The sequence below is a fragment of the Heterocephalus glaber genome, unplaced genomic scaffold (genome assembly GCF_053883595.1).
Source record: "Heterocephalus glaber isolate CG9 unplaced genomic scaffold, H.glaber_assembly_v1.0 deba00001097, whole genome shotgun sequence".
NCBI classification, from domain to species: domain Eukaryota; kingdom Metazoa; phylum Chordata; class Mammalia; order Rodentia; family Bathyergidae; genus Heterocephalus; species Heterocephalus glaber.
Window position 1 is genome coordinate 3990713 of NW_028258191.1, and position 18034 is coordinate 4008746.

Genomic DNA, 18034 nt, shown 5'->3' on the forward strand with positions numbered 1-18034 from the left:
CCTTGAGTTTGCACAATCCAGAGCAAAGATAGGTATTAGGAAGATAGGGATCAAGATTGGTCTGAAGTCCTCAAACAGTTCCATGGGGCTTCATGCTATGTGGATTTTATACCAGAGAGAGGACTATAAACCTCCAGCTACAGACCTTATCATCCAGTTGCCTGTAAAGACTGGAGATCTCTTCATCATACTTCTCCTTCTCCTCTGTAGAAATGCCAGCAACAACAGGAGCAATGTTGTCTATGATGGGTGTATTATCACAGGGCTCCAGATTCTTCTGGTCCTTAGCACTGATCTGTTCATCCTCAGGCACAGCCTCTCCTGCAAAACAGCCAAGACAAGCTGAAGATTAAAGAAATTGAGCATGCAACCCTCTAGGAAGAGTTCTAAAAATAGTCACTGCTGCTAAAAAATACACAGAGGACACACTGAAAAGCTGTTATATACAGTGAAAGTCTGTGTTCTTTCTCTTTGATGAGAAAGGTCTAGTTAATTGACCACAACTAGACTAAAGAAGAAGATTCCCCTTCCCTTTAGATGCATAATTTAAGTCAACTGGATCCACTGACCACACAAGCTCTTAAGTAATCCAACTTGTAGCAATGCCTCCAATTTTGTGCATTTATTTTGCCTTTGTCAAGAAATACTAGAGCTTTACTAGAAATATATTCTTTCTGATGACTGATTCAAAGGGGAAAAGATCTCTGAGGCATCCTAATTACCAATTAATTATGCTTCTGTCTCATTAATAGAAATAGCCAAATCAAGGGACACATCACCATTGTTTAACTAGAACACCTTAGGGCCCAAATCCTCAAAACGGGAGCATCTCTGAACTAGCATGAGGAAGTCAGGGCAGCCTGGACCCAAGAACTCCTACTAGTGCTGTGCAAATGCACTTTCCACCACCACTTTCTCCCTGAGGTAGTCAGAATTAATTGGCTCTGCTGGAAAGTTCAGATAGAACAATTTCTTGTGAAGTCAGGCAGTCCTAGGAAAAGAAAAAAGCAGCCAATCTAGAATATCATGCAGAGATCCTACATTCCACTTTCTGTCTGCAGAGCACAGTTTGTTAGGATCTTCAAAGAAAACACTGCTAAAGTTAACAAGGCCAACTGAGAAAAAGCTGCTATTCTCTAGTTAGCTAACGGCTATCCCCAACAAGAAAACCACCTTGCAAAGACAGGGTCTGCAAACTGGACTCCACTGAAAACCACTTGGACCAATTGAGTCTTTCAACTGCCTTCTTGAAAAGCAAGCCCAATTCAAACACACTTTTCCGATACAATGTTTACCATGACTTCACACCCATTTCACTACAGCCAGTGAATGTTGGTGATGTTCCGAGCCTCACCCAGGTTCACAGCCCATAAAATCCATTTTGTGAAAATTCCCCAGGAAAACTGCCCTGAGCCAGAAAGAAATTTAAAAAAGAAAAATAGAAGAACTGAAATCCTAATCTTACCTTCATTAACATTATATATCATGCTCCAAGGGACTCACTTGAGCATCGCACACTTAATTTCAATATGAACACAACATGTGGTGGCCAAGGTCTGTGGCTTACATTTCTATTACTTCACGGGACAATCACAAAGTGGTACAGGCCTCCACATCAAGCAAAACTGACACCAACAGCTTCACTTTTGTATCACAGTTCTGTCTTAAGCAGCAACTGGAAGCAAAATCTCGCATAAACTATTGCTTTGCTGAATGCAAACTGGGCCCACTCCCCTTTCCCTTTTTGACTAGACTGTACTGTACCTAAGTCTTTTTCTAGAATTACTGACCTGAAACAAAAATCAGAATATCAGGGTAGCCTTTGAATTGAACTGGAACCAAGGCAATATTTCATTCAACCCCAATTCCTGCCTTAAAACATCCATTAACAGCCTTAGTGTATGGACTGGATTTCATCCAATTAAAGGATCTATATTCTCTACAGCCTATGAAATTCATGGGCTATAAAAGCAGTAAGGTAAACAGATATAGATAGATGAGATAGGTAATTTTCTAACCACACAAATTATTTACAAAACATTCTTAATAACTCAAGGAATACAGAGCATACATGAAAACTTTGAAGTCCTTTCCTTCTAATTCTGTTCCTTCTCCTGAAAAATTCACCACTAACATTTTGGCAAACGTTCTTTCTCCACTTAGTTTTTCACTTTATGTCTCATTTTTTCAGGTACAGCTTCTGAAATGTGGGAACAGGGTAACCCAGTGTAATATGAATTGGCCTTCTAGTTTAAACATGATGAAGGTGGATTCTTAATACACAGAACCAGAAGCCAGCCAGACTATGATCATATTATCCACAGGCTAATTCTCTCCAAGAAAAAGATAAGACATTTCCCCATGCTCTTTGGTTCCCAACGCCTGGGATGATAGTGATACCACGATGCTGGGGTGAACTAAGCTGTTTTCCAGTGTGCTTTTTTATTTATCTGGTCAGGAAGTGGCCAAGGATGCATCTCTGACATAGCAGCAAATAACCTGCTCTAAACACAAGTCACAGGCCTGCCTCCCCCGAAAGTTGCCCTCTGCTTGTGCTAAGGAATTACCCTATCCAAAGAGTGAGGATGTTCTGGATTACAGAGGCCCAAAGCACTTTGGGTGCTGCTGCATGGCATCCTGAAAGTGAACAATGGACTCCCACAAATATGTCCACGGCTGTGGCAGGCTGTGGCTAAAGCCAAATCGCATCTTCCCACAGGTTTGATTAATCACAAATTCATGTCCTGTTTAACCTCGTGGATTGCTTTTTGTAAAGGAGAGGAAATAATAATGCCTTCATCACAGGGTTGTTCTAAAAATAAATGAAGCCAGTATATGTAAAAGGCACAAAAGGTGTTATTGTTTAATGTCCATCTCTTACCTCTTCTTCTCCCTGACAAATATGCAACATTTTAGACTTGGCACATCAATTTTTACTCTTCTGGGATTAATATTTCTAGTGACTTCGCAATACCTTTTTGGCTAGACCACAGTTCCAAAACTAAAATATGATATAGGTATGTAAGTCCCTTTCAGGTTTCTTTTTATTATTATTAAAACAATATTTGAAACTCATAAGCAGACTTTGTGATTTCTCTTAGACAATTCTCTGAACCAAAGCATCAACATATCTCCCACAAAGCTACACCTAAACAGCGAGCCCTGCCAATCTGTATTCTAAAGGTCAGGCAGTCAAGATTATTTTTTGCAGCAGCCATTCAGGCAGAGCAGAACAAAGCAGCAACATGCCAAAACAAAGCAGCACAGCTCCTGGCCAGAGAGGAACCAAAGGCTGTTCTCCCGAACACCACTGCCCTTGAAAGGACGGAGAAAATGACTTCCAGAAGGGGCCCTGGTAACTACAATGTCCAGCTCACAAAGATGTCTGGGGACTGTAAATTCCCAACAACAAGCAAGACCTGACACCAGGCAATCTGTCTCCATGGCAATTCAACACATTAATCCCTGCACTGCAGTGGATGGAGTTTCCTGAGAAGCAACCCCCGAAAGGTGATTTTGGAATAACTAATTTTAATAAGAAAGACAGCTGCAAACAAACTCTGGAGGAATAACGCCCTGACATTTGTGGTGGGAGAAGGACAAAGGAACCACCAAATGAAGATTAGCACCTATTTTTATTCTCTTTCTGCATGAAAGGCAGATTTTTTTCAGTCTAGCCCTGAAGGCTCATCCCCATTGTCTAAGGGAAAGAGGTTATAATATTGTAAAGCATCGTATTTTCTAGACTGAAAGGCTCCTGCACACACACACAGACACACACACACACACCAGAAACCTTCCCCTTCTTTAAATAAACATCCTGGCATTTACTATTGTCAGATGTAATTACCTTTTAAGGACTAAAAAGATTTGTGTTTACATAGGAGCATTCACTTGGAGCATACCTATCAGGCTTGCAGAGCATTCTAATTATAAAATGAAAACCCCCAGAAAGCATAAACAACATTTCTACAAAACATAGAAATCCATCAATTGCAATAGACAAGAATGACAGACTAATCAAAAATTCTCTTTAGGTCTATTAGTTTAAAATTCTAAAATAGGTTTTTTGGGGTTTTTTTTTTTAAAGAAAACCATTAGACTGCCAGGAATTCATTAAAATTTCACACATGAAATAGCAACAAGCTAGTTTTTCTTTTCATAAGTTGAGTTCCCTAAAGCCTCAGGAGAACACAGAAAGGTAATTGCATTCTCTCAACATCTCCAGGGCAGAGATTTGCTGGTCACTCACAGCTTCCGCCAGAAACCACCGTAGATCCGGCAAACGAGGTGTTTTGTTTTAATACCAATTAAATAGGCCCGGTGGCAAACCTAACGGTAAGTAATTTCTATATCAAAGAAACTAAAAGGAAATCTTTAAGTTGCCAGATGGGTAAGAGCAGCTGGCCACAAGATGTCATTATATAAATGGTAGGTTCCAAAAAAAGCATTTCTTTATGAGATTGTTTTGCATGCGAATGGCATCCTTCACCCTAGCTACTAAAAATACTGTAAGCAGCTTAAAGACATTCTCTAATCCCATCTAGGGTGATTCTGTAATGGACTGGTCACCTGGGACTCTACACTCTCTTTACTTTCACGGGCTCTTGAACAATCTACGAGGTTCTCCAAGCAGTCAGTATTTCTTACTGTTTGTGCTCTCAAAAGAAGAAGGAGGGCCTAGCAAATGAGATATCCCAAATGAGATACTGATTTGTGCAAATACACCACAATCATGAATCCAAGAGGGAGGCAGCACAGGCCACAGAGTTAATGCTTAACAAGCTAATACGACACAAAAGTCCCAAAGTTCCACAGAGCCCCACTAAGACTAGGTTTTCTAGATACTGGACAATGCCTCCATTCTGGCAGGTTTTGAACTTGAAAACCAAATCTGCTCTAGAGATGACCAATTCTTCCTGCCTTCTCAACCTGTCATGAAAGCATTTATTTGCATGATTTCCACAGATGGGGCAAGTCTACATCCATTCTATTATTTAATCTTGTATTCAATTATTCAAGAAAAGAGATGGTAGATATAACAGATTGTCAGGCCATTGTTCTCCTGACACCTGGAATTTCAGGTCCTCCTTTTTCTGACTTAAACCCCTATAAAAACGGTGCATTTTTTTTAAGGTGCAAAATTCCAAGTGTCAGAGATTAGCACACATTGAGAATGATTTGGTAGCCATGGGAACACTGGACCCAGCCACCTCTGCAAGTCACGGCCCTGTCCTTCAGCCTTTCTTCCACCTCCTCCTGTCAAGAGCTTTCTTGATGGAGAGGCAGGGCTGACCTAGGGGTCCTGATTCACCCTGAATCCAGCTATCTGTGTAGGACTGCTCAAGTCCTTTCCACACATGATCAACAAGGCAACACAGCTGAAAAGAAGAAACCCATTTTCTGGCAACCACCCCATTCCATTTATCGATTGTTTCTTAAGCAAGCTCGTGAACACATTTCCATGAGGCTCAAGTGCCCAAAGATCCTCCTGATTTGATGAAAGATGGTCATCAATTCTGGCCCACAAGACGTCACCACTAGACTGTGGGGGCCATGTTACTTTTCAGCCACCCAACACTCACCATTCTCATGGCAGCACCTCAGCTTCCTTTTGTGAAACTACCCCTTCAGCTGCATGGAGCCTTAATCAGACAGTTTATCAATGTGCCCCGTCTTTTCCTAGCCGACAAACCACCAAGCACAGTATTCCTGCTTCCTGGGACTCTGGCTCTCCAACATTAGAATGCAAGGGCAGGAAAAAGACATCTCAAGAGGATGCAGTCCAGGCATGGTCCCCTGAGACCTGCCGATTTGTTTCTTTTGCCTGTATTAGCTCCAGTTTCTGGCTGTCCAAGCCTGTTTCCTCAGCTGTTTGTGTTTTTTTGCTGTTGTTTTCTTGTTTTGGTTTTGTTTTGTTTTTTGACTCTGTGAATCACTCAGATCCTTCTAATGCATTCTCTTTTTGTTTAACCTAGGCAAGGTCAATTTCTGTCACTTAGAACACAAAGACAGTAACTGGCACAGTGGAGGGCTTGAACCAGGCCAGTGGCCCTTTTCCTGCCTCCTTTATTAAAACAAGGTGTGACTCTCCTTGAGCCACCATGTACATGTCCAGAGGTATCCTGTCTTAATAGCAATGTCAGAAATGAAATAAGGGTTGGTGCAGAATATGCAGGCCCTGCTCTGAGAATCAAAGGTCAACTCTGCCCCCACGGAAAAGACTGCCTATACTGCATGCAGATGTAGCCCACTGGCCTCACCAGTTGGGGCTGTTATAACTAGGTACCATCGGCTGGGCAGGCTTGTAAGGATCAGATATTTATTCACTCCATTTTGGGAGGCCAAAAGTCCCAAATCAGAGTGTTAGCACAGTCAGGTTCTGGGGAGCAGCCTCTTCTGAGTTTACTTACGGTGTCTTCTCATTCTGACTTCACATAGCAGAGAGCAGAGAAAAGCAAGGTCCCTTGGGACTCATATAAGGGCTGTGATCCTCAGAAATTAATCATCTCCCAAAGGCCCCACCTCTAACGCCATCGCCTTGAGGGGCAGGATTTCAACATATGAATTTAAGCATTAGATCCACAGCATCCATCAGGCTACAAGGGATTGAGAATTGGTACAAATAGGGATCAGGGGGAACCAGGGTACGTAGGTATATAATAGACAGGATAGTGTTTTACAACTTTTAAATGACATCCAACCAGGCATGCCCCTCCCATGGCCCAGTCCAGTCAGTGCCAATTGAATCAGACATGCCTCCCTTCCTTATATTGCAACTGACTTATTCCTCTCCTACCTCATTCTCTATGACAGCAAGAAGGAAAAAGCACAAGCACACATATGTACTCACATGGACACACACACAACTTCTCTGTTGCACTCCTTCCTTGCTCTCTCACAGCTGGAGGATACCAATGACACTTTTAAATTATAAACACACCATGTAAGGAAAGAAATCTCTTTCCCTGGGAGAGTGCACACAATTAACAAGGCTTCTCCATAACTCATTCAGGCCCCAACATGGAAACATCAATACTCAGGAAATGTTTAAGTAAATTAAGTAGCTACAGCCGACAGGCTAATGTGTGTGTGTGTGTGTGTGTGTCAAATTTCAAGAGAAAGCTGGCAATATTCTTCTACTCTAATTTGAGTGGAAGGCATTGTCTCTTCTCTGTTCCCTCCTCAGTGTCCCCCTGTCTAGTTTATACCACTAGCCATCCGCTCAAGACTTCAGCTATGAGGAATCAGGACGGACACATGGGACGTCTTTGAAGGGCTTCCGGTCCCCTCACTGGCCCACACACAAGTCACTAGTGCTAGCTCCATTGACAGGTAGTACCTATGACAAAAGAGAAGGAACTTTGGAGTCAGGCCCCCTCAGATCAGAGCTCACCTCTAGCAGAGACAGAGCCCCTTGAGGGTGCCATCTGACCTCTTGGCACCTTAAGGGCTACTGCTAAAGGATTAAACGCCCAGCCCCAGGAACATAACAGAAACCCTGGCTTGGTTTGTTGTATGTATGATCTTCATTGCCCATGGAGTGCTATGCAGCTAATCCTTGAGGTAGCTCTGCACTCGGAGTTGGTCAAGGGCCACTCCATGTCTCCTTACTGCCCCTCATCACCCTCCTCCCAACCTGACATTTGTATCATCAGAGGTTCTCTACATTTAAAAACTTTGCCCCCAGAAAAATCACCTTAAAATACAAGTGTTAACTTGGAAGGAAGGAGAGTTCTGCCAAATCCTTCCCCTTCCCTAGTCCCATTTTACTCAGTAGTAATAGGAGTGGTGGGGTTCCTGCAAAACTCTCTCCCTACTCTCCTTTCCAATCCACCCTCCACATGGTCCACAGGGGCCTCACCCCTGCCTACATAGTCAGTCATTATTCAAGATTGACAATGCTCAAATTTCTCTCTCCAGCTCAAGCAACAAGACCTCAGACCCAAACCCCTCTTCTCACATTTTCCCAGACACCACTCCTTGATTCTCTTCCTTGTCTTTCTCACCCCCAGTCTGGCTCTTCTCCCATGTTTCAGGTCTCAGGGGATGGTTCTGCCCTTCCTCCAACTTGACCAAAACTGAAATGTGGAGCTGTCCTTGACACCTCCCTCTCCCCGTGCCCAATTCTTCACTAAATCCTGCTCATTTCTCCTGACAAATATCTCTTCGGCCCATTCGTCCCTCCTGCTTCTATTGCCATGTCTCTCAATTCAACTGCCATCTTCACAACCCTGGGCAACAACCTTAGTTCCTTCTCGGCTCAATCCAGTCCATTCCCCAACACAACCAATGGATCTTCAGAAACCCAAATCCTATACATTCTTCAGGGTACTACCATGGAATGGCTCCTCATTGCTTCCAAGATAATGACCAAAATCCTAGGTGAGGACTGTGGATAGCCTTTCCAGGACCATCCATATCTACTCCAAGCCCATCTCAGACCCCAGACACTCCCATACTGTCCTTTCACCATACAGGGCCATTGTGAATTAACCGGACTCTCTCAGCTGCATCCCCACCCTCACATCTCCTAATTCACTCAGCTAAGAGCTGTTACTCTCCGCTCTGTTGCCTATGATGTTCATTCCAGACGCCTTCACTGGCTTCTCACTGGAGGTCAGTGTAATCACTCTTGGCACCATATACTTCCCTTTCTTGGTATACAACACATAGTATCACCACGCACTTGCCAATAATGACTGGAGTTATCTCCCTGCTCAGAGCAGAGATCACATCTGACTGCTTACCCTTTAATCTCCAGCACCCATGTTAAGTACATGTTTATTTAACATACATTTATTACTGTTCTACTATGTGCCAGAAACTATGCCTTGCTTCTCCCTAATTATGTAACTTAAGAGCCTACACAGAATCTCACCCAATGGCATAGAAAACAGTAAATTTTTTAGTAGATTTTCAAGATAGGTAAAGTGGGACATTTAGTTAAAACAATGATAAACAAAAAGGCCAAGAACAGGATAGATGCCCAAAAAGATGTTGGCACACAGTGAGTCAGACAAATGAGGCAGGAGGCTGACCCCAGAGGGCTGCACTGATGCAGGAAGGAAAACTGGATTGCTAGAGCTTGGCAGGACATGGGAAAGGATGGAAAATAACAAGGTTAATTGTCCAGGGCATAATGCATTTAAGGCCTGTCCCCCGACCCCGTACCAAAAGGCCTTACTGAATGTCCCAGTCATCCAACAGAGAACTGACCCAAGAGAATTCCAGAAATAAAATTTCACACAGCCACCCCCCCATCTTGCCTTCCACCCTCCCACCCTCCTAATCTTGCCAAATTGCCAGGAATCATACACCAAAGCCAGGTGCTGAATTATTCAATTATTCTTGCACCTTTTGAAACACATGCAACTAGAAATTCTTCTGAAAAGACAAGAATCCTGTTATTTAGGCTACTAGGTCATTTTCTGATTCTCTCTGAATTCTCATTTGCCACATAATTGTTTTTCAATTAAATAGAATCTCATTGACACCCACCCTTATGGGCAAAAAGCAGCAGCAAATATATAATTACAAGGTGTGCTGCTCACGCTGCAGCTATAAACAGATGGTGTTACCTGCAGCCCCCTGGCTTCTATGCTTACCCAAGGCTGAGGTCTGTAGCAGCACTAGAGATGCACACTGAAGATCTGAGGAATGATTTCCACCTATCCACCATCCCCCTGCACACACATGCCTGCCTGCCTTATGTCAGAGCGGGGAAAAAAAGACTTCTACCTTCTAACCTCCATCACAATGCTAAAATCACTAAAATAAGCTGTCTACACTTCAATCTGGAAACCCCTCCTAGCACCTCACCCACAACCCGCCCATCCACTGCACGTCAGTTCTCTGAGATATTTTCTCCCAGTAGAACAAACCAAAGAGAATGTTTTTGGGGAAAAAGGAAAACTAGTCACGAAACCAGCCTGAAAGACTTCATTTTAGCACAGGGCTTCTTCAGGAGCCCTCTATTTCTGTCTCTGAAGAAGCAGAGCATGACTATGAGTTAGGTTTTTTAAAAAAAAAAAGGCCAAGTATTTGCCAGAGGTGACTTTTAACCCCAATCAGTGATAAAACCCATCAGACAGAATGACATTTTTCATTTAGTTAAAAGCAATCAAAGCCACCAAGTCTCAAGAACTGCCCTCCAAACCTCAAATAGGGCAACAAGACAGTGAAGGCCAGTAATAGACAGCATCTCACTAGAAATGGATTAAGGCAACCTTGCAAATAGACAATTGCCTACCCCAAGGTGTGCCAGCCAAGTGACAGGGTGTGGGTGAGGCATCATGTCAAGAAAAAGAAAACATCTGCTGTCCACACAGTCATGGGAAGGCTAGACCAAGCTCAACCATGATCCCAAGTAACTCCCAGGATGCCAGCAGTCACAAAGAAAGCACAATAAATCCTTCTTCCTTCCCATTCATCCTTACCATTCCTCCACCTGTTCAGCTCCATCTCCAGATGCTGGATAACATTCTTTAAAGTCTTGTTTTTCTCTTTCTCTTTTTCATATTTCTTCTTCCATTCTTCTGCTGTCAGTTCCAGATTCACAGAGACTGTATTCTTGATGGTCTTAGCTCTGGGATTAAAAATGTAAGGGGAAAATTCTGAGTATAGCTACTAGCATTTGTCAGATCAACAGACATAATCCTTGGGTTCTTTACATCCGAAGGCATACCAACTTCCTAACTGTACTAATGGCATCATTTCTTGTTAGGGTCCCAAACTCATCTTTCATTTCTTTCCTTCCCATCCATCAGTCTCTCAATCCAAAGGACTTTTATTTGCATTGTCTCTCAAGGTCCCTGTTACTCAATTTCCTCTTTCACTGTCTCAGTCTGTTCTCAGTCCTGCTTAAGGTTATAACCCTTTTCCAACATTCAGCATCTTCCTTTAAGTATCCTGCATACCACTGCCAGATTCATCTTCCTAATCTTTCAATTCAACAAACATTTACAAAACACTGGGGATACACCAAGACAAATAGAGAAGGTTTCTGGCTTCTTGGAGCTTAGGTTTCTTATATCAACAATAAACAATGAAACACAAGTTATTTCCCTTACTCACACTTACTATGTAGAATGATCCCTGATGTGCTAAACACACATTAATGCATGTCCCATAGGTAGGTGACATAACCCAACAAGGCTGGCCAAGGGACACCATGGCTGCCTGCTGAGTACCTGCCCCCCTTGAAGCCAATCATCACCATGCTAGAGTAAAGGGCCCACTGTTCTAAGATCATGACATTTTTCAAAAAAAAAAATTGAGATTTTTTTTAACTTGTGTTTCCCAATTTAAAACTTTAAAAAAATAATACATGGGATAAGCATGTTTAATGACCACCACTTTGCCACTCTTGTTATAAAAGATGCTGTGATCTCCTAGGGTACATGGCCGGAGGATGGAACAAGGGTGGGTTTTAATGACACATAGATGGCAGGTGGACAGTAACTGGTAAGAGCAAATCAGAAGCTGCCCCAGGAGACAGTGAAAACCAAAGACACAATTCACCTAGGCATGCACATGGAAATTAACACATAAACAGCTTTATTCCATTAAAAAGTAAACTCATCGCAGCAGAATTCTACCATTACTTCTTGAGAAAGTAAAGCGCCATGTGACATCCTGTTTTATTTGCTATGCGAACAGTTCTTGTAGTGTCTATCATATTTGCCAGGATGATCAGATCTGGGTTAATTACTGTGTCATCAAATGACATTCTGGACATAATTTCTATTTTAGTGCAAGAAATTCAGCAATCCTCACCAGCACTACAGATGTCATTCCAAAAATTAATTCCTAAAGCAGACAACTAAATAACCCACTGTCAAAAGAGGAGTTAAACGACTTCAATGTAAGACTCACTAAAGAATTAGTATAATTCACTCTCATTCACAGTAGCTTGAGGCTGCTGTCCCCAGAAGTGTTTCAACTCTAAATTTTTCAAATAGCAGCAATTTTCTTGCTACTTTAAAGTCTGTTCCAGTCTGACACTCTCACCTCGCCTTCTGACATCCTCAGGCAGTGCTGTGGATGTTTCTCAGATTCAGGCACAAACACTGCAGCATCCATTATCAACTTAGTAAGTCAGAAAGTGAAAAATAACTCATGGCTAAAAGGCTTATTGTCATTCAAGAGCACACTCTGAGACTACTGATTTGATTTTTTAAATTACAAAGAGTCCCTTCATGATTCCAAATAGCACCAGAAGGAGAGAGATGGAGCCTCTCTGCTACATTCCGGCAGGTCTAGCCAAAGGCACATTTTATGAATAGACCCAGCAAGGTGACCCTCAGCACAACTGGTACTCATTCTCAAAGTTCTTTCAAAAGCTGCCCAGAAAATTGTTTTTCTTCTATTTCTGTAATAATCAGGGTCCTGACAGGAAACAGAACAATCTGCTCCAAGTAGAATTTGAGTTTGGAAAGAGCTTAACAAAAGCATGAAAAAGTGGTGGTAAATAACAAGGTGTGGAACACTTACACTGGTGAGGGGGAAGCCATTATCATCATCACACTGGCAGAGGCCCAGATGGAGAGAGCTGCCAGAGAACAGCTGCTGGGTGGGCACTGTAACAGCCTCTGCTCTAGGGCACAGCCAGCACACAATGACCCTGCAGGAAGGAAGTTAGGAAACAAGCACCCTGACCACATTCTCTTCTCTCCTTCAAATCACCCGTCCATATTCCTTCCCACTGACTGAACCAGTAGGAAGGGAACCCACTGCAGTGGTGCAGACTAGTCACCCTCCGGGGCACAAAGCAAGGCAGAAAGGGTATAGAAAAGGTGTAGAGGTGTAGCCAGAAGACACACAGCACAACTCCCATTGGGAAATGAGACAACAGTGGGAAACCGTGTCTTATGCTGGATCCCTGGACTTCATTCAGCCCCAAACTAGGCAGAGGAGCGTGCCTTTTTACCCTCCAAAGGCCGAAGAGAAAAAATCAGCTACTATTGACAGGGAACGATGTTACCTCTCTGAAAATTATTCTATAAATTTAAAATATCTACCCAAATCTTAGGCAGTTTGGGTGTGGATATGTATAGAAATTGGCAAGCTGTTTCTAAAAATTTATAGAAGAAATGAAAAAGGCCAAGAATAGCCAAGACAGTTTTGAATATCAAAGCTAGAGGACTAAATACTGACAGTATAAAGCCATAATAATTAAAACTGGTTACATGAAATTTCAGAAATTTTAGAGTAGAAACAGAATGGATAGTCAAGAAACAAACAAATTTACTGTCATCTGCTTTATGACAAAGGTGCCTGTACAGCAGAGTGAGAAGGGATAATTCTTTCAATGTATAGCACTAGGCCTCTAATACCATATAAAAGTCTATTCCAAATGGGTAAAACAATAAAACTTCTAGAAGAAAACAAAAGAGAATATCTTTGAGACTTTACCATAGGCAAAGATTTCTTAAATAGGACATAAAGTAAAAATAAATTTGACTTCATTAAAATTAAAAACCTCTCTTCATTAAAGATCACCATTAAGAGAGTTAAAAGGCAATTCATAAAGTGGGAGAAGGTATATGAAATACATATATCTGACAAAGGACTCACCCAGAAGAACTCCTATAAATCAATAAGAAACACTAAGCAAAAACTTAATTACACTGCAAAGAAAGGTGCTTAGCATCATTAACCAAGAAGGAAATGCAAATTAAAACTATAATGGGATACATTTATATACCCAATAGGATGACTAAATATATTTAAGCAGTTTAAAAATGCAAACTGCTGGTGAGGAAGAACAGTGATCATAATGCTGAATTGCTACTGGAGAGAATATAAATTATTACTATCATTTTGGAAAATGTTTGGTAGTATCTACTAGAGCAAAATATCTCATACTCTATGACCCAGAAATTCCACTCTTACCCAAGAAAAATAAGGACATAGGCTCACTCAAAAGCATGGCAATCAATGCCACAGTAACTTTATAATAGCCCCAAAATGAAATCAATCCAAATAGCCATCAACAATAGGATGGATACCTACATGCTATTCAAACTACAGAATATTCTGTAAGTGTTAAAAATAAACTACTACATCTAACAATATAGATTAACTTCATAGACAGAATAGTGCATAAAAGCAGCCAAATACAAAGCAGCACTATGTCATCTCATTTATATGAAGTTCAAAGACAGGTAACACTAACCCATGTTGACATAAGTCAGAATGACAATAATCCTTGAGAGCTGAAGGCATAGGAGAGAGGTTTTAAGATACTGGGCAGAGGTTATCTTGATGTACACTTGTTAAAAAAATTATATATATATATATATGAACTTTATGCTCAAGTTTATGCCTTTTATAATATATAGGTTCTGCTCACTAAAATTGAGTAGAAAAGCCAACGTAGAAAGGAATCACACCAAATACAGGAATCTCCAGATTGTGAGGTAAACTAGAGTTACTAAGATACTGAATTTCTGTGCCCAGCAAGTTTTTTATTTTAATAGAACGAATATTTTATTTTCTAGGATGTTGAGAACAATCTTGCAAAGAGGGATAAAGATGGCCTCAGTCCTTCATTCCCCTAGGAGACCTGGAGTAAAAGGATATAGGATATCTACAATTTCTTTTTCTTTTTACAGTGAGTATTAGCAAGTTTAGAGAGTAAGGAGCCTAAAAACTATTACCTCCTACTTAATTTTGCTATTAAAAATATACTTTCCCCCTTTGTGAATATGCAGCTAGTTGCCATCAGTGTAGGTTTCTTTTATTTTTTGCCTTGTCCGCTTATTTTTATTTATCATTTCCCGGGTCTTTGACTCCGGTATTTCCCATACACTTGCTGGCTGAAATCACACTACAGAGTATTACATCAAGACTCTCAAATGGTGACTCTACATAGATCCTGACACAAGGCCACAGGTGGACATGACTCGGGGGTTTGTGCACAGGACTACATATATACCTTTCAGATGGCTCAGGAGGAAACATAAAATTAATAAGACAGCAGAAATTAAGAAGTGCTCTAAGGCAAGTTTTATAGTTGTTGTCTAGCTGAGTATACAGTTTTGCATTGTTCAGTGACAAGACACATTCTGAGAATGCATCAGGTAATTTCATCATTGTACAGGCGTCCTAGAGTGGTATAATCTCATGAGACCACTATCATATATGTGGTCCATGGATGATCAAAACATCATTATGCAGACTGTATAGCAATAGCAATAGCAATAGCATCCAATCATTCTCAGATGTTCTCTCTCTGATACAGGAAAACAAGCCAATGACTCACGGGAGCCCTGTTCTAGACACTTACTGCTCTAATTGGCTGAGAAACCACTCAGTTATTACTAAGTGACCTAATCATTCAGAAAGAAAAGAGCATGAAAGGTCTTGGGTCTTCATTTCTAAGGGCTCTCAGGGTTTACCCAGAGCCCCCAATGTGTTTACAGATATAAATGCTATACCACAAGTTAGAAACTAGCAGGCACTGAGCCAGCCCCTAACCAAAGGCTTCTGAGGGAAAGAACCTTGAATTGATCTTAGGTTTCAAGTCTAACAGCAAGATCTACTTCATAAACACAAGCCCAACTGTGAGTGCCATTATCAAGGCCCCCTGTTCTGCAGCTTCTCTTTGGTTTGCTCGGAGATGCAAGCACCGCTTCAGTAGCACAGGAATCCTTCTCCACTCCAGGGAGGGAACTAGGCCCAAGGTGTTAAAAGACCGCAGAGCTAATAAACATTAACCCCCCTTGGAGAAGGCAGAGCAAAACCAACCCACAGACAACAGAAGCCTCCGAAATCTGAAGTACTGGTCTACTCGATGCTGACACTCAAGCTTGGTTATTTCCTTCACAGCACCACTTGGTTCCTCCATCACTGAATCTGTCGCTTACACACTCAGAAACACATGCCCAAGCTAAGAGGCTAAGTGTTCCTCTGCTACCACCAAAGCCAAGCGCCCACACCTGACATTGTGAAAAGGCAGCTTTGTGAAAAGAAGAGAAAAGAAAAGAAAAGAAAAGAGAAAAGGCATCTTTGTAACCTGGCACTTGGTGTTGGGGGATGGGGTGATGATGGACACGACGGCCTACACCACTTGTTCAAATCACTGAGTCCTAATAAATCCCATCCCCTCCTTCCTCAATGACCTCCTTCACTCACATTTACTGGCCACAGGCAGTTCTAAAGGATATGCATGCGGACTGCCACTGGAGTTTCTTACAATCATTTTGACCTCCTTGGAAGAGCCAGGAAGATGTTTGCTCTTGGTACCTTCATGCCTCAGGTTCCAACATCTGCCTTTGCTCTCCAGGTGTTCAGGATAGTACTGGTATTTGAATAAGGGGCTCAAGACAACTTCACACCTTCAATTTGTTGAATAAATCTGTAACGTGTGATTCTGTACTGTGAATGGTATGTGAGAGAGACACAGAAACTAAGTCCTCTCTCTGTGAAAAGTAGGAGGGGGTGGTCCACTCTCTATAAATCAGGGTTTCCCAGAGAAACAGGGCCAACAGGAGAGAGACAGACAGATTATGTATCCTGTTATACAAGATCACATTATGTACACAAAACATATCTTTCTCTATTTATTTAAAGAAGCTGGCTGGCATGATAGTGGGAGCTAGTAAAGCTGAAGGCATGGGGCTTCACCAGCAGGCTGGGGCTCACAGAAAGTGAAGCTACAGCCTTGTAGTGGAATATTTTCTCTGGGAAGCCCAGGTTTTTGCTTGTAAAGCCTACAACTGCTTAGATGAGGGCCACTCTCATCCTCCAGAGTAATCTATTTAAAGTCGACTGATTGTATATGTTAACCACATCTACAAAATACTTTCACAGTCACAGCAAGATCAGCATTTGATTAAATAATAGGTCCTACAGCCTAGCGAGGTTGACACTATCACTAACATCCATCATCTGAGTCCCAGTTGCCATATAAACACCTGTGCTTCCTTGGAGTGCCTGGTGAAGCCATCGCCCTGCTTTCGAGGAAGAGGATCAAGAAAGAGAAATTAAAATTTTTATGACTTAAATGAGGAGTCAGCATGTAGTTAAATTTGTGTCATTGACAATATCTCTCCCTGCCAGAGCAAAAACTAATCCTACCGGTGTCCCAGCAACGGGCCTTCCAACAGGGGTGATTTAAGTCTTTTTTGAATTTCTGTTAAAATAGCCAAGTATGTGCCTTGGCCAAAGGCTCACTCCACCTCTGCAGGTAACTCGATCTCAGGCTCCGACAGCATAAACTTAGCATGCACTCTATTCAGGCTGCCTACTCCAGCTGCCACTAAAATGGTAGGCGGCATGATTAAAATCATGCCATGGTCTTTTTAAAATAGTATACATCAGGAAAAGAAGAAAGAGTATTATTTTCTCTAAGTTATCAATTCTCCTTCCACATTCAACATATACATAAAATCACTGAATTATTCATGCTGGATCAATCAAAACCCTTGGTGCAAGCACCTGCTGAGCCAGATTTCCCTGAACTGATTGGCCTGGCCCTCAGGGCTACCTTCCCCCCACCAACACCCCAAATCAAGGCACATTAAGTAGGCTTCCAAGATAATTGGGTGATTTGAGTCCACACCCCTAAAACTTACAAATATCTTTTTCCAATAGTGCTACACAAGTATTTTGGAAGAGTAATTAAAGAATAAAATGCCAAAGGCCAAAAAGAAAAAACGTCAATGAAAGTGCTCTAATTTGAGTCTGGCTGTTTGACTCTTGCCTGCCTGGGGTTTTAAGTGCTCCCTCCTAGTTTGCTTAAAACCGTGGCAGCTTCTGCCTCTTCCACAGCACAGTGTTGGGCACTCAGGGGGCTAAAGCGAAAGGCTGAGCAGAAGAGCAAGAACTCATCAGTGACACCCAGGCACAGACACGGTGGGTTCCCCTTCTACCTTTGTCTAATCCAGAACCCTGAGGAAGGCTGGCCGGGGCTGGGTAGGGTGCCTCAGACATCTGCAGACTCTACCATGTTTCTCCTGCTTCAAAGTCACACTATCAGGGTTTATTCAGAACAGCAATCCAGGCCACGTACTCGGCTCTTGTCCTT

The 18034-nt window shown here is 42.0% G+C and overlaps 1 protein-coding gene across 1 annotated transcript in view; it reads right to left on the minus strand.

Annotated features, from left to right (window-relative positions):
* Nucleotides 1–18034, minus strand: part of Kif5c (kinesin family member 5C) — a 169138-nt gene that overhangs the window by 59149 nt on the left and 91955 nt on the right. The window contains exons 11-12 of the mRNA XM_004869993.4: nucleotides 10440–10588; nucleotides 146–321 (exon numbers count right to left, since the gene is read on the minus strand). Coding sequence (XP_004870050.1) covers nucleotides 146–321; nucleotides 10440–10588 — 325 coding nt within the window. The remainder of the gene's footprint in view (nucleotides 1–145; nucleotides 322–10439; nucleotides 10589–18034) is intronic.